This window comes from Arvicanthis niloticus, chromosome 2 (genome assembly GCF_011762505.2).
Source record: "Arvicanthis niloticus isolate mArvNil1 chromosome 2, mArvNil1.pat.X, whole genome shotgun sequence".
In the NCBI taxonomy this organism is placed as follows: domain Eukaryota; kingdom Metazoa; phylum Chordata; class Mammalia; order Rodentia; family Muridae; genus Arvicanthis; species Arvicanthis niloticus.
Genome location: NC_047659.1, coordinates 6,092,983 through 6,114,581, shown reverse-complemented (window position 1 = coordinate 6,114,581; position 21,599 = coordinate 6,092,983). Strand labels below are relative to the sequence as shown.

The 21,599-nt window shown below is 45.7% G+C and overlaps 1 protein-coding gene across 2 annotated transcripts; it reads left to right on the top strand.

Annotated features, from left to right (window-relative positions):
* Window positions 1-17: 17 nt before the first annotated feature.
* On the top strand, window positions 18-19,016 carry Gtf3c4 (general transcription factor IIIC subunit 4). 2 transcript variants are annotated; one of them, XM_076928357.1, is made up of 6 exons: window positions 368-505; window positions 4,016-4,121; window positions 5,136-6,959; window positions 10,018-10,148; window positions 13,757-13,845; window positions 14,530-19,016. In XM_076928357.1, the coding sequence occupies exons 3-6, from the start codon at window positions 5,214-5,216 to the stop codon at window positions 14,592-14,594; spliced, it is 2,031 nt and encodes a 676-aa protein (XP_076784472.1). In that variant the 5' UTR covers window positions 368-505; window positions 4,016-4,121; window positions 5,136-5,213; the 3' UTR covers window positions 14,595-19,016. The 2 variants fall into 2 exon arrangements, with proteins under 2 accessions (XP_034351884.1, XP_076784472.1); XM_034495993.2 differs by lacking the exon at window positions 4,016-4,121 and having other exon boundaries at window positions 18-505.
* The last annotated feature ends 2,583 nt before the right edge of the window (window positions 19,017-21,599 follow it).

Genomic DNA, 21,599 nt, shown 5'->3' with positions numbered 1-21,599 from the left:
TAGCAGGATTGCGTTGCCTAGCAACGACGGGGTCCTTTCTGGCTCGGTGGCGCTTGGGGCCTGCGGGGAGCGAACGGCCGCGGAGGGCGCTGGGAGCGGCCGGGCGACGGCGGCGAGCGCTCGGTGTGCCCGTTAACCCCACCTCCTCGCCCCGAGTAAGATGAGCGAGGCGGACCAGGCCCGGGTGGGGCCCAAGGCCGACGAGCCCTCGCCACCCGCAGAGGAGAAGGACGAAGGGGGCGGGAAGGAGGCGGCTGCCGATGCGGCCCCGGGGCCCAGCGCCTCGTTCCGCCTCATGGTGACTCGGCGAGAGCCTGCCGTGAAGCTGCAGTATGCGGTGAGCGGGTTGGAGCCGCTATCCTGGTCTGAAGACCACCGCGTGTCTGTGTCCACGGCCCGCAGCATCGCCGTGCTGGAGCTTATTTGCGATGTGCACAACCCAGGCCAGGACTTGGTGATCCACCGCACCTCGGTACCCGCACCTCTTAACAGCTGCCTCCTCAAGGTAAGTCACCTCCACCGGGTCTCCGGCGGACGCGCCACGGATCCCAAGGGAAGCCTGGCCTGCACCTGGCTCTAGGATTCCCTGCGCATCCACCTCTTAAGAATGAAGGGACTAGCATCGCCGCAGCTTTTAAAAAGCCTTGCAAGCTTTTGCGCTGTTACTAGACAGCCCCCGCTCCGAGCCAGGATCCGCTATCCTTTCCTTTTTTTCCTAGTGGAACAGCCAGCGCTGTTTCCCCGGCTTTTTCTGGGACTCTTGTGACTCCACCCCCAGTTGACCCAACCCCTGACCTGTCTCTGTAGTTGCTCCTTTTGTCTGGGGCTAACTCCTCGAGGCCCTGGGCTGCCTTTGTTTTTTTTATACTGTATTGCAAACTCCCTTCTCTCCCGCCACTTTTGCTTTGCGAAGAAAAACTGGTCTATTTAGTTGCCTTACTTGTTTGACGGTTTCATTGCGAACGGTCCTTGAGTCTCCTTGCGTAGACAGCTCTTAAGTCTTAAGTGGGATGAAAAATAAAAACTCGGAGAGCATCCAATGCTTAGATTTCCAAGTCCAAGGTCTCTGTAACTCTGTAAATTTAGTGCCTTCAACTTCATATAACCCAAGTTTGCTTCCGAACTTTAGGGTTTCTAAAGTTTGTTGTATTAATGTAACCATTTTTAATCATAGTTTTCTTTAGTGATCGATGTTTCTTTTCATAGCCTAGAAATGTAAAAGCTTACTTTCATTTATACTTCTGTATGTATATACGGTACGTAATCTGTCAAAGTGCGTGTGTGTCAAGTGAGTAGGTGCCCACCAAGGCTCTGGGATAAATCAGAGTAAAGACAGCCCCTGCCCTCAAGGGACTTACATCCTTTGGCAGGTCATGAACAAATAATGTCTTAATAACAAGGAGTGCTATAAAGCTATATACACATATAGCCGTATGCTTATTTGAAAGTGGAAGTATTTCTATACTCTTATAGACGGCCATTCCAAATCCAGGCGATTAATCACGGGTACCAACCATCTGAGTAGCCCTCGTGAGCTCTTTTTAGCACACTTGATTCAAATTTCAAACATAATGTTGAATTTGGAAATAAGATTTTTTCTTTCTTTTCTTTCTTTTTTTAAGTAACATCTTGACCTTGATTATCTTGCCTGGGATTACAGGCTTAAAGATTTAATTGGTTAGTCAGCGTGACTGACTGAGTCATGTCAGATCTTAAAGAAGATCTAAATGAAATGATTCAAATGCACACTGGTAGTGCTGTTTAAGTGATGCACATCGGAGGGAGGGAGGCAGAAGAAAGGTTCTCTGAACAGCTGCACCCTCTGCTGAACTTACTGCTTCAGTGGATATTCCAGTGCCCACCAGCTCAAGGAAATCTGGACCTAGATGGTAAAAACTGTTTAACAGAGGGTGTGGTGAAAGGAATTGAAAGTGGAGGCGCTTACATGAGGGAAGGTCACTGAGTCTTTTGCATTCCTAAGAAATGGTAGTGTTTAGTTTATCAGGAAGCTCAGAAAGGCCATTCAAGGTGGCAAGCGAGGCATCCCACTCATGCACATAGATCTTGAGTCATGAGTGGAACTATGTGTGACTGTTGCTTGAGTATTGATGGATCGCCTGGAGCTGAAGGTTTCTTCTAGAGTCAGAGAAAATGGCACCAGTTTAGGGACTAGGAAGGTGAGTCCAGGAAGTTTCTTGAGTGCTGTTTCAGTTCATTAGGACAGAATGATCTGGTATAATTTATGATTGATATATATAACTTATGAGCATGAGACTGCTTGGGCTAGAGGTAAGCAGGTGATTGCTGGGCTGATGATAATGGGGTCGGGGTCGGGGCTAAGAGACTGGGCATTGGCACAGGATAGACCTAGCTATAAAACAAAAATAGTAAAGCCTACCTTGTTTAAGCTTTATGGTGAATTAAGTTTAATAGATAAAACATCACCTAGCATATAGCATTATCATTTAATGTCTGACACCGTGTACATGCTAGTGCCTTCATGCTCTGTCTTTCCTTCATGCTTTCCAGGCATGAAGGAAAAGTCTAGGTGAACGTTATAAGTGTGAATCTGAAGGTGATACCAAGACTCTGATAAATTGACTGACATTTTGTTACATTTGACATTTGCCTCACTGTTTAAATAGTAGTAGAAAGTCTTTATGTAGCCTTCTAATTGATAAAGAGTTCACATGAGAGGCCTCAATTGTTGCAATGGTATAAATATAAAAAAATCAGCTCTTCTGTGCCCTACATATTAATCATCTCTAAAGATTTAAATCTGTTCAATGTTATCCAGCTAGCTATTGTGTCAACTCAATAGCAAATAATTTGTAACCTAGGGGAAGATTTTAATATGTAAAACAGCCAAAGCACTAAACACTGAACCGGTTTTGAACCTGTTGCTCTATGAGTCTGTTAAATCACAGCTCAGACGTTGTGAGTTATATGTAAGTTACTATCTTGGATACTTATAGGAGGAATAGTGAGTGATAGTAAGCGTTTTCAGAACTTAACTGGCCATGGGAATCTTTTCTCGGAGCTCTTTAGGATAGTGTTGTGTAGTGGCTTTTAGGGAAGGTTGGCTTGAGTTCTGGGAATCTGCCACCTCCATCTCACTTAGGAAGGTCACAAGCATGTTCTGTACCCGGCCTCTTAACACCAGTCAAATGAATTCTGTCCCTGTGTTTGTAGGACAAACACTTTACTGGCTGAGCCATCTCCCCTGCTGCATTGCTATCTCACATAGCGTTCACCAGTAATACACTGAGGAATTCTGTTTTTGAGTAGGCTTAATAGCTTGTATTCACTTAAAGATCTTTTAAAATTGGCATCTATGCTGGTTCTCACTTTCCTAGGATGTGGGCACTAGTTCTTAGTGATTATTTTCCAAGTTTTGCCTGTGTCATAGAACATTACTTCAGTGCTTGGAAACTTAACATCAAATCACTTTTTGTTGTTGTTGTTGTTTTGAGACAGGGTTTCTCTGTGTAGCCCTGGCTGTCCTGGAACTCACTCTGTAGACCAGGCTGGCCTCGAACTCAGAAATCTGCCTGCCTCTGCCTCCCAAGTGCTGGGACTAAAGGCGTGCGCCACCACTGCCCGGCTATCAAATCACTTTTAATGACTACTTATACTAAAAGGATTTGGACTCCCTTTTAACCATGTCCTACTCTTTCCAAGACCAAGTTTCTTTAAAAAGTTTAGCACTAAAATCAAAATGAAAACTTCTACTTTTTCACTTTTCTCTTTTGTTTTCTTTAACTATTTGAGATAAAAGTCTGGCTACCTATCCCCAGCTGTCCTGGAACTTACTGGGATGATGCGCCTAGCTCTGTGATTACAGCTGTGCACCACCATGCCTTTTTAAAAACAATAGATGGAGTTCTTCCTACTTTCAGGGTGTGATGGGAATATCTTTAGATCAGCCTATGTTCTTTTTTGGCTTTATCCTTCCAGGCTTTAATTTTAGTCATAACTTCTCTGTCTTTACTGTCTCTTTAAAATTTTTTTCCAGAGCTTTCATCATTTGGCTGAGCACACAGTACGAGTTACAGACCCAGACAAGGGGGTGATGAAACAAAGCTAGAATGATCTGAGAAGGCCTCCTAAGATTAGACCTGGTAAGATAGATGGGAAGGAGCAAGTCAGGCAAGGAGCCAGGAAAAGTAGTGGGTGGACTAGAGAAGTCTGACAGGAGCCAGCTTCCTTAGACCAAGAGAAGTGGACAAGGCAGCGTGTGTGATGTGATAAAGGAACTGCAGATGAAAGGGCCCAGGGTTGTTGTGTGAGGTGCAGCAGGTAACAAGCGCAGGCTTGATGACTTTGGTTCAGTCTCTGGAACGCACGTGAAAGATGAAAAGCCCAATGTGATGGCTTGCATCTTAACCCTACATCCCTATAGTGAGATGGAAGGCAGAGGTGGAAGAATCATGAGGAAGCTGACCAGCTAGCTAACCTGGAGTCCACAGTACAGCAGAGACAAGAGAGCCCTTACCTCAACAAGGTGAGGGCGCGTGACATGTTAAAGTGAAAAGACTGGGGTTGGGCTGGAAATGTACATGAGGCCTTTGATTTATCTTTGGCATGTGTCACAGAACTGTTATAAAAATCCAAACATCTAATTGTAGCAAAAATGAATATAGGTACATCTTTCCCTAACCTTTTAAAGCTACTGCTGTTTTGTGACTGGCTCAGCTAAATGTTTCACTCACTCTTGTGGATCAAATGTCTATTCCATGGGCCAGTTCTGAAAAGAATATAGACAAGCCATGCATAGTCACATTTATTCTAAGTCATTTTTTTAAAGCCATTTTTTGAGTACATAAACATTTGATCTTTAAGCATGCTTCATTTTTTTAATCATTATTGTTTGTTTTGTCCGGAGATAGTTGTTCTACCTAGCTTCGGCTGGTTAAACATGTGATCTTCTGCTTTAGCTTCCAGTGTGCTTGGATTAGCAGGTATGCATCACCACCCCTGGCTGTTGGATGTTTTAAATCCACATAATGCCAAAATGAGCAGAATTAGCATAATATGTAGTAATATAGTCTGTGTGATATAAAATTATTCTGTGTGTTAATGCAGTTACTATGGGTGGATATTTATCTGATAGCTTCTCTATCTCTTATTTTCAGGTTGGCTCAAAAACAGAAGTTGCTGAGTGCAAGGAAAAGTTTGCTTCCTCTAAAGATCCCACCATCAGCCAGACTTTCATGCTGGACAGGATGTTCAACCCCGAGGGGAAGGCATTGCCCCCAATGCGAGGTTTCAAATACACTAGCTGGTCTCCCATGGGTTGTGATGCAAATGGCAGGTGCCTCTTGGCAGCACTGACCATGGACAATCGTCTGACTGTGCAGGTGAACCTCAATAGACTCCAGTGGGTTCAGCTGGCTGATCTGACTGAGATTTATGGAGACCGTCTTTATGAGACCAGTTATAGACTGTCTAAAAATGAGGCTCCTGAGGGAAATCTCGGGGATTTTGCTGAGTTTCAGAGGAGACACAGCATGCAGACCCCAGTCAGAATGGAATGGTCGAGTATCTGTACCACTCAGCAGGTCAAGCACAACAACGAGTGCCGGGATGTGAGCAGTGTGCTGCTGGCCGTGCTCTTTGAGAACGGGAATATAGCTGTGTGGCAGTTCCAGCTGCCGTTCATGGGGAAGGAGTCCATCTCTTCATGCAACACTATTGAATCAGGAATCAGCTCCCCCAGTGTTTTGTTTTGGTGGGAATATGAGCACAATAATAGGAAAATGAGTGGCCTTATTGTGGGCAGTGCTTTTGGACCTGTAAAAATTCTCCCTGTCAATCTCAAAGCAGTCAAAGGCTACTTTACTTTAAGGCAGCCTGTTGTCTTGTGGAAAGAAATGGACAAGTTGCCTGTGCACAGCATCAAATGTGTGCCACTTTATCACCCTTACCAGAAGTGTAGCTGCAGCTTAGTGGTAGCTGCAAGAGGCTCCTATGTGTTCTGGTGTCTTCTTCTGATCTCCAAGGCAGGTCTGAATGTTCACAATTCCCACGTCACAGGCCTTCACTCACTGCCCATCGTCTCTATCACTGCAGACAAGCAGAATGGAACAGTGTATACCTGCTCCAGTGACGGGAAGGTGAGGCAGTTGATTCCCATTTTCACAGATGTTGCATTAAAGTTTGAACACCAGCTGATTAAGCTCTCAGATGTATTTGGCTCAGTGAGGACTCACGGCATTGCAGTGAGTCCCTGTGGTGCTTATCTGGCCATCATCACCACTGAGGGCATGATCAATGGCCTTCATCCTGTGAACAAGAACTACCAGGTCCAGTTTGTTACTCTCAAGACCTTTGAAGAGGCAGCTGCTCAGCTCTTGGAGTCTTCAGTTCAGAATCTCTTTAAGCAGGTGGACTTGATCGACTTAGTCCGCTGGAAAATTTTAAAAGATAAACATATTCCTCAGTTTTTACATGAAGCTTTGGAAAAAAAGATTGAAAGCAGTGGGGTTACCTACTTTTGGCGTTTTAAGCTTTTCCTCCTAAGGATTTTGTATCAGTCAATGCAGAAATCCCCTTCCGAGGCCTTATGGAAACCTACCCATGAAGACTCAAAAATCTTGCTGGTTGACTCACCTGGGATGGGTGATGGTGAAGACGAGCAGCAAGAAGAAGGTACTTCCAAACAGGGAACTAAGGCTGGCCTGCAGGAGAAGAGCAAAGAGGGTGACACGGAGGAGACCCCTGAGGACTCAATCACTGCTGTGGGAGACACCGGAGGCCGTGAACCCATTGAGGAAAAGCTCCTTGAGATCCAAGGGAAGATTGAGGCTGTGGAGATGCACCTGACCAGAGAGCACATGAAGCGGGTCCTCGGGGAAGTGTACTTGCACACCTGGATCACAGAGAACACCAGCATACCCACCAGAGGCCTCTGTAACTTTCTGATGTCTGACGAGGATTACGATGACAGAACAGCTCAGGTAGGTGTCTGTCACAACTGAAGCGTCTGCTCGTCTCGCTGGGTAGAAGGGCCTTGGGTTGGCTTTTGCATTGGAATGATTTAGGTAACTGACTGGCATGTGGTCCACGGGAGTATATGAGAAGCATGGACTTCCAGTCATGTGCCTCTGCGTGGTCTGCAGGGGTTGCCAGACGACAGTTTCTGTGGCAAATGGTGTGTGCTAGGCAGTCACAGCAGTGTAGATGCCCCATGCCCCAAATCATGGTTACAAAGGTTTATTGTGGTGCATGTTTTCTATTTGAAAGGCTTGAGGTTGGATATTGTAAAGAAAATAATTGTTAAGTCCAGTTTATTTTTTTAAACTGAGCTGTTACATTGTTTTGGTATTGGGACAATATAATACTCTTGTCTGCAGTGTATTCCACAGATGGCAAGATTTCCCCAAGGCCAGGAGGGCTACAAGCATAAGGAATACGGTAGGATATGCTCCTCAGTAAGGTTCCTGGCACAAGCTACCGTCCTGTGGGCTCTGAAGACTCTGACAGAGAGTCTTGCAGACTCTAGCCTCCCAGGCTTGGTCAGAAGAATCCTCTTAGAACAACCGAATCCTAAAGAGCTCCTTACCAAGGAACAGGCTAAATGAAAGGTTAAATCCATAAGGGTTCCTTTCTCTCTGGAGGTTGGCACTCGATGCCTAAAGGCTCCTTTGAAGTCCAGGTAGCTTTGTCCCTGCCGAGTTATTCACAGTGCATTTCTCTGCCCCTGAAACTGCTGCCCACAGGACAATCGCAGTGATCCTAAACACAGTAAGAGGTACTGGTCATGTATGTGACGTTTTTTTCTTTAAAAGTAAATATGTAAACTTTGTTTCCTGTGTCTTAAATTGTCTGGAAGAATATTGTCTTTCACTGACATGGGATTGATTAGAGTTATTATAAATAATTTGTGACATACTTGCAGAAGCATTTAGGGAAGGTAGTAGTGTTCATCCTTACCTTGAGGAGTCTTATGTAGGATGCCCTGTGCTTACAGACCCATGGCTAACATGGCTATGTGGTTCTGGCTAAGCCAGTATAAAAACAATGGAAAGACTACCCTGCTTTCTCATAGCATCTCAGTTCTAATTAAAAGAATGACTTTTGTGCCCTAAGAATCTAGTTATGCTTCATACAAAGACCTTTCAGCCTATGGTGTTGACTTTACTGCAGTTGTGGATGTTCTGTGACCACTGGGCACGTGATGCACATCTCACAACCCGTTTTCATTCCCAACTGCCCCACTTTCCCTTCTAGTTCTTGCATGGCTTCTTAATAGTTAATATCACAGGCCTGTTGTATATTTGGTTTTGCCTCATAAGTTGGCTTTTATGATTAAGGCCACAAAGAATAAATAAAAACAGCTCTTCCTCATGTAGAACTTAGGCCCAACCCTGTTCTTCTTGAGAACTCTGGGCCAGCTTTACTGCTTCATACTTGGGGTGCTAGGCTTATCTGAATAAGAGGTGAGGTGTTTGTCCTTGATGTGAAGTAATATAAATGAGAATTCTGAAGGCCAAAACATTTAGACCAAGAAGTAATTTAAATTTGTGAATTAAGCTGGATATGGTGGTGCATGCCTCCAATCCCAGTATGTAGAAGGCAGAGGCAGAAAGATCTCTGAGTTTGAGGTCAGACCAGTCTGCATAGTGAGTTCCAAGACAGCTGGGGCTGTGTAGTGAGACCCTCTCCAGAAAAAAGAAAGCCCACAAAAGTTTGTAAATTATATACTCAAGAGTTGAAATGACGCCGGGCGGTGGTGGCGCACTCCTTTAATCCCAGCACTTGAGAGGCAGAGGCAGGCGGATTTCTGAGTTCCAGGCCAGCCTGGTTAACAGAGTGAGTTCCAGGACAGCCAGGGCTACACAGAGAAACCCTATCTTGAAAAACAAACAAACAAACAAACAAACAAAAAAAAGAGTTGAAATGACTAGCTCAAATTAGCGATTGAGATAACCTCTGATATTTGGGTGAGTTAATTAACCCAATTACTAAATCCTTTAAACTGCTGGAAGAGGTCAAACATAAATATACTCAAACTTGGGAAGGACACGAGTTATTAGTAAAAGAATATACCCCATGCCTGTAAGGCAGTGTGTGTGTGTGGGGGGGGGGGTTCAGCAAATAATAAAATAGACATATGTTTTTCAGACATTTGTCTTTAAAGAATGTAATCTTAAAGCAGGTGTGGAAGCACAGGACTGTAATCTAATCCAGCTACTCCAGAGGCTGAGGTAGGAATAAGTATAACAAGTTCAAGACTGTCTGGGCAGCTTACTGCACCCTGTCATAGAATTAAAAATTGAAAGAGACAGGTATGGAGTTCAGTGGTAGCGCTTGCCTAGTGCTTGCAAGGCCTCACATTCAGTCCCAGGACTTCTCCCCCCCCCCCCCGCCCCCCACCCCCAGCACTCTTTAGTAAGGCCAAGAAAAGCACCTACTTCTCCCATGCTGGGTCACTCGGGGTTATCTCAGGTGTAGGTGCTACTAGAGTCCTCAGAAGGGGAAGTAACTCTATGACAAAAGACTAAGCACAGTGGACTGGAGGGAAGGGTCTGTAGTTAGAAACACCTACTGCTCTTCTAGGGGATCCGGGGTGTTCCAGTGTCCACTTGGTGGTTGTCAGCCACTGTAGTTCCAGGTGCAAGGGCTCCTCTGTGGGCCCCTGCACACAAGTGGCACACACACAAAGTCTTAAATGGTTTTTAAAGACAAAACATTTATATATTTTTATAGACTTCATATTTTTCACCTAGGGAAATTATGGATTTCCTTCTGAAAGTACCCTAAGTAAAAATGATAACTACTAAAACAGAGCAAGAAAGAAGAGCTTAGAGTCACAGCACGGGTTAGGGTCACTGTATCTATTTACTTTTCTTTGCTGTTGACATAGTTGAAGGTTCAGGTTTTGAACTCTTTGGACAGCAGCTTAGCTGTAGAGGTACGCCTCTACTGTCCCCGAACAATCCTGTATTCATTGGGAGTAGCCTTTGCTCCCAGAAACCCGTATTCCTCACTCTGCCACCGGTGGTGTCTTACCAGGTCTTGATTGGACATATCTCCAAGAAGATGAACAAGCAGACCTTCCCTGAGCGCTGCAGTCTGTGTAAGGAGATCTTACCATTCACAGATCGCAAGCAAGCTGTTTGTTCCAATGGGCACATCTGGCTCCGGTAAGCCCCAAGGCTCTCTCCCACACAATTCAGTTTTGTATAGCACAGAACCACCATCCAGGACCGATCTGCTTGATGGATAGGACTGTCTGTGCTTGCTTGGGCTGCTGTTTGCCTTACAGGGTTGGGATCTTAGAGCTATACTTGTGTGCTTTTGTTTTGTTTTGTTTTTTTGTTTTGTTTTTTTTTTTAAGTTTCATAGTAATAGGCATTGGAGAGGAGCTGAGAGGACATCAGAGAGAATAATCAAAATACAGTATATACATGTATGAAGTTGTCAGATAGCAAAAACAATAAAGAATTTTCATAATGAAAGAATCTTTCCTTACCTCTTGCTGTCCTGTTAGTCTGGCCGTAGAGGTGACCTTGGTAAGCCCTCAGTTTTGCTGTCACTCCCTCCATGAGATGTGTCATCACCTTCTCCCAAGACACCATGCTTCCCACTCTTCCATCTCTAGCTGTGCAGCTCCTGCGTCGTCTCCACAGTGCCTATCCTTAGGCCTAGCCTTTTGGTCACCCACCATTCCTGAAGTGTTCTCTTATTGGTTGTACACAGATACACCTGTGTCTGCTTCAGTCCAGACTTGGAGTTAACTTCCTGCCTACTTGGCATCTTTATTTCAGTGTTGCTGCAGCACTTCACATGGAATCCAACCCTGTCTTCATTTCTGCCTCTGTAACCCTCTCCCAGCCCCTGACATTGTTCATGCACATGATGGCAGCTGTCTTCCACCTGGGGCTGCTGCTCCCATACTCCAGCCCTCAGTCTGTTCTCTGCAGTTTGCAGTCATGACACTCAGTCTTTGTCTGCTCTTGTCATGTCTGTCCTCAGTACCCTCAACTAGGGCTGGGGTCTGGGTCTCTGAGAGAGCACACTTCTAGCTTTTGCAAGGCATAGTCCTGCCAACACCAACAAAAGCTCTCCCAGAGCTGACCACTTGTGATGGGCAAGCTAACACTCACACAGCCTGTTCTTGTCTCTTCACACCTTCATCCCTGTCTGAGCTCAGGTCAGTGTGGCCCCTCCCACTTGAGGCCATGCGAAGGGACACAGTAGATTTCCTAGTGTTCCTCAGCTTCCTCTCATGCATGCACACGCTCCACCCAGTGCATGTCTCCTCTGCTTCGATTTTACGCCTTAGAACCCCATTTCAGCCCTCTTAGTTTGTTTACTGTCTTTTAAAGGCTGGAGTCTTCCTGTAGCTCAGGCTGACCTTGAACTCACAGGGCTCTGCCTGCTGAGTGCTAGGACCATGCATGCACCACCACACAAGGCGCTTTTATACCTTTGCCTAATACCCTTCCTTTGGGCTAGGCAGAGTCTAAAGCAGTGTCTGCTGCTACTCAGCGGAAGCGTTGGGTTTATCTAACTAAAGCAGGCCTGTGCCACATGTAGCATTTACTCATTTTCTTTCTTGTTTTGTTGACAGATCTCACCATATTGTTAGGCTAAACTCAAACATAAAAATCCTCCTGCCTTAACCTCCCAGGCATGTCCAACCAGGATTCCATTTTCTCTTTTGGGGGTAGCAGAGCGAGTTGAAACACAGTTTCTCTGTGTAACTCTGGCTGTCCTAGAACTCACTCTGTAGACCATGCTGGCCTCAGCCTCAGAGATGTGCTTGCCTCTGCTCCCACGTTCCGGGACTAAAGGTGTGGCCACCACTGCCCAGTCAGGAGTCAGTTCTTAGCGGAAGTGGGGCTGGAGCTTGCAGTCCCCGGGTGTTCTCCATTGCTTCTCTTATTGACATATTTGTTTTTAGTTTGCTCAGACTGTTTTCCTTGAAAGGAGAGAACAGTTAGCAATCGAATACTGAGTGAGTTTTAGGATTGTCATCAAAGTAGCATCTGTTGAGCAGCCAGCCTGCTTGACAGATTGGGACAGATGCACATCTATCAAGTGACCGTATCTTCACAGTGGCCACACACAGGGCAGATTGCCATTTTATAGGTAGAGTGGTATTGGGGAGGAGGGGCAGCTCAGATCCCAACAAAGGGTTAACATGCCTGCCCATACCTCCAACATCTGTGGGTTGTCTCACAGAAGTTGTTTTCCATTTTTCTAATTAAGGTTAGCCCCAAAATGCACTGGTATAATTTCTCTCTGGTAAACTGTCTTTTTCTGTATACCTAAGGCCCATGGTCAACTTTGGAGCCCCTCCCCCAATCTCCCATTTTCTAATCCTTAGTTCTTACCTGAAAACTGCTGCCCTTTGGAATTCTTCTCCAGAGCCCAGTTACACTCCATCTCATACCTTCCCTGCTCCCTCTCCTCTGACCCGTGTTCAATAAATGCTCCTTAGACAGAATTAAACCAACCCCTTTGGGCATTCATTAGTTTGTTAGTTTCTGTTCTTTTGTACCATGAATTTCATCTTCAATACCTGAAGAGAAGAGGTGTGGAGTGGGGGTGTACATTTTGTGGGGTCTATGTACCTGAGGTGAATGTTCACTTTTGTGTTCGGAATCTGGAATAGAGCGAGTGTCCTCTACTCCATTTTTATTCCTTTGCTGCAAAGCCTCTTTCTAGACTAGACCTCACACTTTTCTGCTAGGTTGTCCAGCAGCAAGCCCAGTGATTCTCCTATCTCTGCCCTGCTCTGTAACGGGCTATAGATGCAAGTGGAAACACAACTGGTTCATTCCGTCTGTGCCAGAGTCTGGCTTGGGTCCTCAGGCTTACACAGCGAGCGAGCAAGCAAGCAAGCACTCTTACCTTCAGAGCTCTCTCTCCACCTCAGGACCTAGGGCAGTGGTTCTCAACCTTCCTTATGCTGCAACCCTTTAATGCATTTCCTCATTTTGAGGTGACCCCCAACCGTAAAATTGTTTTATTTATTTATTTATTTATTTATTTTGTTTTGTTTTTCGAGACAGGGTTTCTCTGTGTAGCCTGGGTTGTCCTGGAACTCACTCTGTAGACCAGGCTGGCCTCAAACTCAGAAATCCACCTGCCTCTGCCTCCCAAGTGCTGGGATTAAAGGCATGTGCCACCACCGCCCGGCTGTAAAATTATTTTCATCACTACTTCATAACTAATTTTGCTACTGTTATGAATTGTAATGTAAATATCTGTTTTCCAATGGTCTTGGGTAACCTCTGTAAAAGAACTATTCAACACCTTCCCGGAGTCTCAAACTACAGGTTGAGAACAGCTAACTTAAGGGCTCTTAAAGATAGTCTGTATACCTTAATCTTGAAAAGTAAGGAGAGCCGGGCAGTGGTGGTGCACGCCTTTAATCCCAGCACTTGGGAGGCAGAGACAGGCGGATTTCTGAGTTCGAGGCCAGCCTGGTCTACGGAGTGAGTTCCAGGACAGCCAGAACTACACAGAGAAACCCTGTCTCGAAAAACCAAAAGAAGAAAAAAAAAAGAAAAGTAAGGAGAGTGGCTTTGCATCTCGTATGTGAGTGTTGTTTATAATACTGAGAATGCAGCTAGGGAGGACCAGATGGAACTATTTCTCAGTGCTCCTAGGACTTTCTGTAGAGAGATTCTGAGTCTCTTCAGAGAATGCTGGTGTAGATTTGGCCACACAGAGGGAAGCATTGCCCTGATAATTGTGGGCCCAGAGAGCATCCTCTGACTGGGTTCTTGTCTTCTTTCAGGTGCTTTCTAACCTACCAGTCCTGCCAGAGCTTGATATACAGACGATGTTTGCTCCACGACAGCATTGCCAGGCACCCTGTTCCAGAAGGTGAGTGCTGGCCTAGCCTTGGGGTAGGGGTGGAGTCAGGCTTGACACCACCTAGTGTCCTGCTCTTGGTTCAGAGCAGAAAGAATGTGCTCTCTGCAGTTACTGTAAAGCCGGAACCAGTTAATGCATGCTGCCTGTTGATGTATTATTTGTCAAATGACAGTGGGATGGGGTCTCAGTCCAGTGTGAGGGCTGACTCAAGGGTACATGTAGGGGCTGTGTGTGGGAGGCAGCTCTGCAAACGATGTTGTATACAGAAGCAGCATTGCTGCTGCCCCTGGTGCAGGTGTGGCTCTTCTAGAAGCCACTGAGGGCCACTTCCTGGCTGGTCTGTGCTCTTTAGCGCACTGCCGTTTCTGAGAGAACTAGCTAGAAATAAAATCTTAGGTGTGAGGAAGAGATCGGGCATCTGATAGTCCCAAGAATGCCAGGTGGTGTGAGCTTCACTGAGCCTGCACTCCACCAAACAGGCCAATGAGACAAGTGTGTAGAATCAAACTGAGTAAACAGAAAGAGTATTCTACTTAAAACTCAGTCTGTACTGATAGTAGCTAATTCTCTCACGGTTACATGTTGGCAGCATGGATTCTGTTTCTGCTTTTAGTTGACCTCAGTTCTCCCTCTGTCATCCATACTTTGTCCTGTTTGAGGCTGATGCTTGGACCCGCTGGCTTTCCTTTGCAGATCCTGACTGGATTAAGAGGTTGCTGCAGAGTCCTTGCCCTTTCTGTGATTCTCCTGTCTTCTGAGTTCAGTGAGGAGGATGGAGGATATGACGTTGGCTATGAGAGTGCCCTGAAGCCTGAAGAGCAGCTGTGCTGCCTGGCACTGCTCTGTGGAGAGACGCTCTTCTACTGGACGGAGGCAGTTATCCTAGGAGCTCATTTCACCAGCACACACTCCATCTTCAAGGGCTGAAGGATATCTTTTAAATGACGAAATTCAGAGTTTGAGTCATTTAAAGGGGAGCATTAGCCATCCCTAGCTCCTCACCTGGTGAGGACCACTTGTTTTCTAAGTGTCTTGCCTAAAGCAGTTTGAGCAGAAGCCTTCTGCTTCTAGAAACATAATGGTCTCTTCTAGAGAATCTAAGGACCTTCTTGTGAGTTAAATTTTCGTCCTTGCTTTGGTCTGGGACTGCCAGTAACTCCAGAGGGCTGAAGTTAGTTGGTACGTGACACTGCATGTACCAATACACCTTAAAGTGTATAAAGCTAGCTGCGTGTGGCTGGTGTTTGCTCAGCAGACTCATCTGTCCATTGACTCGTTTTCATTCATATAGAAGACGTTTTCCTAAAACTATATTTTTGAAGCCAAGAATAAAATCATCTTAATGTATCAAATGATCAGGTGACTATTAGAAGTTAATAATTGTCATCAGATTTCCTGCCCAGCTCTAATATGTAACAGGAGATTAAGTACTCCTGCCCTCTTCACAGCCCCACTTCGTGCCCATGTAACCTAGATATTTGTACGTACAGGGAAAATATTGTCTTCTTTTAGTATTAAATTGAAGCTTCAGTATTTCTAACATTGACTTATCCGGACATCTCACTGAGTATTTGCAGGAAGCCTGGTCTAGAGACTTCTGGAGAAACATGGAGTTGGAGGTCCTTGAGCTCTGTGCTACAAGCATGTGGAGCTCAAGTGGGAAACCTAAGAATTTCCTCACTTGCCAAAGGTCCTTAATCTTTGGAATAAGACACGAATGATCAATTGACTGCTAGCTCTTAACCCAGACCTGACGCATTCTGGAGTCATAGTCAGGTTAGAGTAAGTGTCCTGGGATTGGTGCTAATGGGCTGGACTGTAGTGCACATGTTCTGAAACTGGGCAATTGGGAAGTAGGGAGAAATACAAAACATGAAATGCTTTACTCCTGGTGATCCTTTTTTTTATCATTAGTATTATTTTAACATACTTTCCCACTTCGATTTTATATCCTTAGCAAAAGACATTCGGTCCTCACTTCAGAAATAATGTTTTAGTCCTTGGGTACCACAGAGAGAGGCAGAGCCCATGCCACCCTGCCACACTTCTGCACACTGGGCACAGACCCTAAGAGGCACTTCCAGAAGCTGCTCTGAAATGTCCTATTATGATTGTTGGCCTGTGCCGTGTGTTTAATGGATTGCTTGTTGGAGTCTTTAATGTCCTGACATAGGGTTGTTTCAAGAACAGCATCTATCCAGACTTGAGCAGCAGCAAGGAAAGAGCCCTGAGTGACCCAGTTTAGTCTCTGCATGGCTTCTCAGAGGAAGATGACAGGAGTGGAGATGGTATTGATAGTTGTTCCTAGTCTCTGTCTACCATGCATGCCAAGCTTCCTTTCTCTTGCTCTTTGGAATCAGTCTCCCCAGGTGTTCTCACAGGGAATTTGGGGTAACTTAAAACCTGATTTTTTTAAAGCAGTTGTGCAGTTCTGTGAAATTTTAACAATTAAAAGTAACAAAAGAATTTCTAGGATCTGTACTTGTATGCAGGAAGAAACATGGCAACTGGAACACAAATACACAGCAAGAGGCTTGGCCCTGCAGCATTCTTAGGACTCTGAAATCCAGCCACAGCCAGTAGGGATGTCCCTATCCCCCACACCACACTGATGTTAATCTTCAGAGCTGGGTGAACAAGAGAATTTGGGGTTGATGGCAGCCTCCTGCAAGGTGAACTTCTGAATCCCTCTCCAAAGGTCAGCATATAGGACCACGGAGGGTTGATGAAGAGACCTTGGAAAAGTGGAAGTGACAGCAGTCTTAGGCTGTACCCCTTCCAGTTTGAACTCACCTGTGCTGCTTGGGGAGGTGTTGAGTAGCTTTCAGTTTCAACTGTAGTAGCTGTTTCAGCCGGGGGAGGAAGGGTAGCCATCAGATCGCTACCCTGCATTTAGAAGACTGGAGCAGAGACTCCATAGAGATCTTATAAGCTGCAGCACTGCTGTGTACCAGGTTCCGTGCCTGGGGTTTCTGTTACTCTAGGTAGGAATGAGCAGCTTGTTGTGGTTGGCGTTTGTTCATACTGACTTCCTTGATACGTTTACCCCCGGACTTGAAGCTAGCTATCTCTACTTCCTACCAGATCTGCCAGAAGCTGTCATGAGTATCAGCAAAGTTTATGGTTGGATGTCACCTTGTTCTGCTTGTCCCTCTGGGGTCTAGCAAGTTTTTAAGAACATCTGTGTTAACAAGTGGATTGGATTGGTAAAGTTTTGTTTTCTGTTTGTTTTGTTCTGTTTCTGACTGCCCTGGAACTCTTGTAGAGCAGGCTGCCATTGAACTCAAATATCTGCCTGCCTCTGCCTCTAGTATTGGGAAAGTTTTAAGGGTTAATAATTATTAATTCATTTGATTGGTTATATTGGTGTCGAATAAGGTGCAGATGGTGGAACACAGCCCTAGTCTGGGAGCCCTGCAACCCTGGCAGTGGCTAAATGACCTGGGTCTGCTAAGCAGCTGCACTTCCTGAAATAGACCAGACTCAGCTTCTGCTCATCCTCCTCCTACTTCACCTTCCCCAAGAGACGGCTCCCAACATTAGGATGCATTCAGGGCCAAGAAACTACATAGTGATAAAAATTTCTAAAGGCTAAGCCATGTTTTTTCCTAAGGGGGAAAAAAAAATACAGTGAGCATCTTGTGGTCAGAGGGCCAAGGAACTCAGGGCTGACTGCCAGCTCCTTGCCACCACAGTGTTGGCTGTTGATGTTGCGCTGAATGGAGCACATCCTAGTCCGTGTGGACCCTCAACAGTCAGTCAGCTACACAGAGCTCTTGCACCACAGCACACCTTGGGCTTCAGGAGCCACAGCTAGGCTTTGGCAGTCACTCGTGATATGCTAGACTGCAGGATCTCAACAGCCTTACCTTTCCCTTGAAGTATCATCCCACAGAGTGCAAGAAAGTGGACAGTCTGGCTTTAATTTTGGAGAAGTACCAGTATCCCCTAAATGTCACACTTGAGAATGTTCCTCAGACTGGCGTGGTTATTTCTTGTCTGCTCTTTCTTGAAGCTAAGAAGTTCTTGAAGAGCAGGGCAGTGGTGGCGCACGCCTTTAATCCCAGCACTTGGGAGGCAGGCAGGTGGATTTCTGAGTTCGAGGCCAGCCTGGTCTACAGAGTGAGTTCCAGGACAGCAGAAATCCTGTCTCAAAAAACCAAAAAAAAAAAAAAAAAAAAAAAAAAAGTTGTTAAAGGTAAATCCACTTTGAGTCTGCTGCTTTACCGAAGGTAAAATGTTCTTAGTTCCATTTAGAACTAAGCTGCTCTCATGGTAGTCTTGCTTCTAGTTGTGACAGACGTAGCAGCTCTTTCCACAGAACAGGCAGGAGGCAATGTTCTTGGATCACTTTCTTCTAGGTCATGTTTATATCTGGGGGAGAGACCCTGATGCAGTCAGGGTTCTGGTCTTGAATTTATTTAGAGCCAGGTGGTGTGGTTCACCAACAGGGCCCAAGTATTCCTTCTTGTGATTAAGTGGAGTAGAGAAGGAAGTGGTGCACATCCGAACTATACCGTAGGCTCACAAGCAAAAATGTGGTCCTTGGTTGACCAGATCACATCTCAGTTCTAAAGCTCCTCTTAAGATCAGAAGTTCTTTATCTCTAGGCTGAGGCTGTAGCTCAGTGGGTAGAGAACACTTGCCTAGCATTCACCAGGCCTCAAGTTCCATCCTCAGCACTTGGGGTGGGGTTACTGTTTACATCACTACCGTGAAATTTTGTTATTTTCATAAAAAAAAATACTCTAAAATAGATTGGGTGAGGCATGGTCTAAGCACTTAGGAGTCTGAGGCAGGAGGATCAAGTTGAAGGCCAGCCTGAGCTGTGTGGAGAAAACCTGTCTCAGATTGGGCAGCATCAGAGGTAGTGATGGTGTGACATTCCGACCAGGTGTGCATTTGGCTAGGGTGAGTACTGGTGTTCTCACTGTCTCTGTAAGGTACTAATATAAAATCACACACAAGTGTCCCAGGAACTCTGTCTTCTCCAAGGCTTTGTTTCACATTTGTATTTTGATACAACATGGATGTGAGTATCACACTTTGTTTAAACAGATGTCTGCTGTGCTTAGTGGTTGTACCTCTGTTTACCTGATGCCTGTGTAAAGTCTGTGCTTGGCTTTGAATTGTATGTTTACACCTTACTGTTTTTAAATAAAGAGAAAATTTTATGGTTATGCAAAGGGGATTTTTTTTTTATTCTTACCATCTAATGAATTTTAATTTTCAAGACTTTAGCTAAAAAGAGTAATAACAAGTGTTTCTTGGAATAACTGCCCACCTAGACAAGCCAATCATTTGTTTACCGTGGCGTGTGCACACAGTGCTATTAGCGTGTGTGTCCTTCTAGGGCCGTTACTGGTTGGTGATGCTGATGAGCTGGTAAGTGGGGCTCCCCCTCCTTCACTGCCCCTCATGGTCAGCTGCATGGATGGAGCCACTAAGACAGAAGGCAGGGTTGACACAGCACTGTTGCATCTTTTTAGGCTTTCCAGACCCTAAAGAGTACCTGACATCTCTTTAGAGGTTCCCCTTTTTTCTCCATCCCCAGGTCAGAAACTCAGTTCCTTTTAGCCTCAGGGACAGGACTGTAGCTCATTGTTACTTGCCCAGCAAGCGTAAGGCCACAGGTTCCATTCCTAGCACTGCCAACACCCAGATCAGGAGGGGGGTTGGGGAGCAGACTGGATGGTCACAAGAGAGCCACACAGTTTGAAAGTTGAGGAAGGAGTGCATAGGTTCAGATCCTAAGGCGGCCACAGTGACAGGCTCCAGTGCTGCCTCAATGCAGTGTTGACACAGAGACCCAAATGCTCCTTTGCCAGATTAGAAGAGAGACCTGAGAGGCGGGCAATGCTCCTCCAGAGAGCAGGCACCCACAGCAAAAGCCAGGGCAGGATGGACATGGGGGTCAGGGAGAGGCTAGTGGTGGCTGTACTGCAGCCCAGGACTGACAGTAAGTGGTCAGTAATGATGGGTCAAGGATGGGACTCCCTTCTATCCCTCCTGATACAATTTTGGAACAGCACAGATCAGGTGGGGGCCCTCAAATGAGAAAGTGACCGGTGGTTCTCAGGAGGTTTAGTGCTGCAAAGTCTGACCTTGACCCCATATCCCTGGTATCTTTAGGGATGAAAAACAGATGAACAGAACCATGAAGGTATTATTTGATTTTAACCATAACAAGGAGACCAGGGCCTTCAAAACACATTATCCGCATCTCCCAGCCTGGAGCTGGCAAAGCAGGGTTGTCTGGCTAGCCATTGAGCCCCAGGTATCTGCCTCCAGTGCTGGGATTACAGGCATAGGCCACAGCACCTTGCTTTTTCCAAGATAGACTCTGGGGATAAAACCCAGGCCCTTGGGTTTACAAGGAAAGCACTTTACCAGCTGGGCTACCTCTGCATAACTATTAGGGCTTTCAAGACAGAACAAATATGAATATATGTAAGTCAACCTAATAAAACATTCATACACACACATATATAAATACATACATACATACATACATACATACATACATACATACAGCCAGATACGTATGATATGGCCAGAAAAGTTCAACAATGGCTGAGTCACACTCTGAAAGGGCAAGAACCCAGTAATTGATTGTTCTACAAGGTCGAATGCCCCAGCAGTCCCATTTTGACATTGAAGGCCTACAGAGATGATGGTCTCCAGTCTACATGAGAAGCCTGAAGAATCCAGTTCTGATATCAGTGAAGGAAATATAGCAGCAGCTGCAGCAGGATCAGGGCTCTGGTTATGAAACTGTCAGTCTTGCCAGGTGGTAGTGGCGCACGCCTTTAATCCCAGCACTTGGGAGGCAGAGGCAGGCAGATTTCTGAGTTGGAGGCCAGCCTGGTCTACAGAATGAGTTCCAGGACAGCCAGTGCTACACAGAGAAACCCTGTCCAAAAAACCCAAAAAAAAAAAAAAAAAAAAAAAAAAAAAAGAAATCGTCAGTCTTCCCATCTATAAAATGGGTATCACCGAAGACACGTTTGTAGCAGATTTAGCCCTGGCTCTCTGGCTTTCCCCTCAATGGGAGGAAGGAAGCACTTTAGCAGTTGCTTTTCCACATCCTGTACTGCTGTTTTTTTTTTCACCGAAGGCTGCTCTGGCTCAGACGCTAACCCTCCTCCACACAGCCTAGGGTTCTAGGTAGGCTGGGCTCTCACCTCCTGCCTTGGATGATCAGCACTGCCAACACCCTATCACTGTAAAGAGGAAACAGCAACTTTCCTGAAATACCTTATTGTCTAGAACCATGTTCTCCAGTTGTGAGGAAAATCGGAATATATAGCTGTTAACTTAGCAACTGAGGTAAAAATTCTCATGGCATAGAGAAGACCTTGAAAGTAGACAGACGGCACAGGGCTGGGGACATGGCTTAGCACAGAGTGCTTGTCACCCATCACCTAGAAGTGCCAGTAAGCCATGCCCTGCCTGTAATCTCAACACAGGGAAGCAAACTGGCAAGCTAGACTTGTGGAGGTGGGTGAGCCCTACATTCAACAGGAAACTGCCTGAGTACGGAGGATGGGGAACAGCTGAAGATTCCTGCCTCTGGTCCACACACACAAACACGAACATGTCCACGAACCTGTGTGAGGAAGTTTTAAAAACAAGTGTATGCAATAGAGTCCTATCCACCCACCCATCGTCACACTAGTCATCCTTCACCCACCCACCTACCCTCCCCTGCAACTGAAATTGTGAGACTTCGTCTACGGTCACCACAGTGATGGCCAGGAGGA

Bases quoted from the DNA above. Each gene is read 5' to 3' on its own strand.
- Gtf3c4 (XM_034495993.2), top strand. From the start codon at position 161: ATGAGCGAGGCGGACCAGGCCCGGGTGGGGCCCAAGGCCGACGAGCCC. The intron at 506-5,135 runs GTAAGTCACCTC...TCTTATTTTCAG, and splicing joins TTAACAGCTGCCTCCTCAAG to GTTGGCTCAAAAACAGAAGT. The intron at 10,149-13,756 runs GTAAGCCCCAAG...GTCTTCTTTCAG, and splicing joins AATGGGCACATCTGGCTCCG to GTGCTTTCTAACCTACCAGT.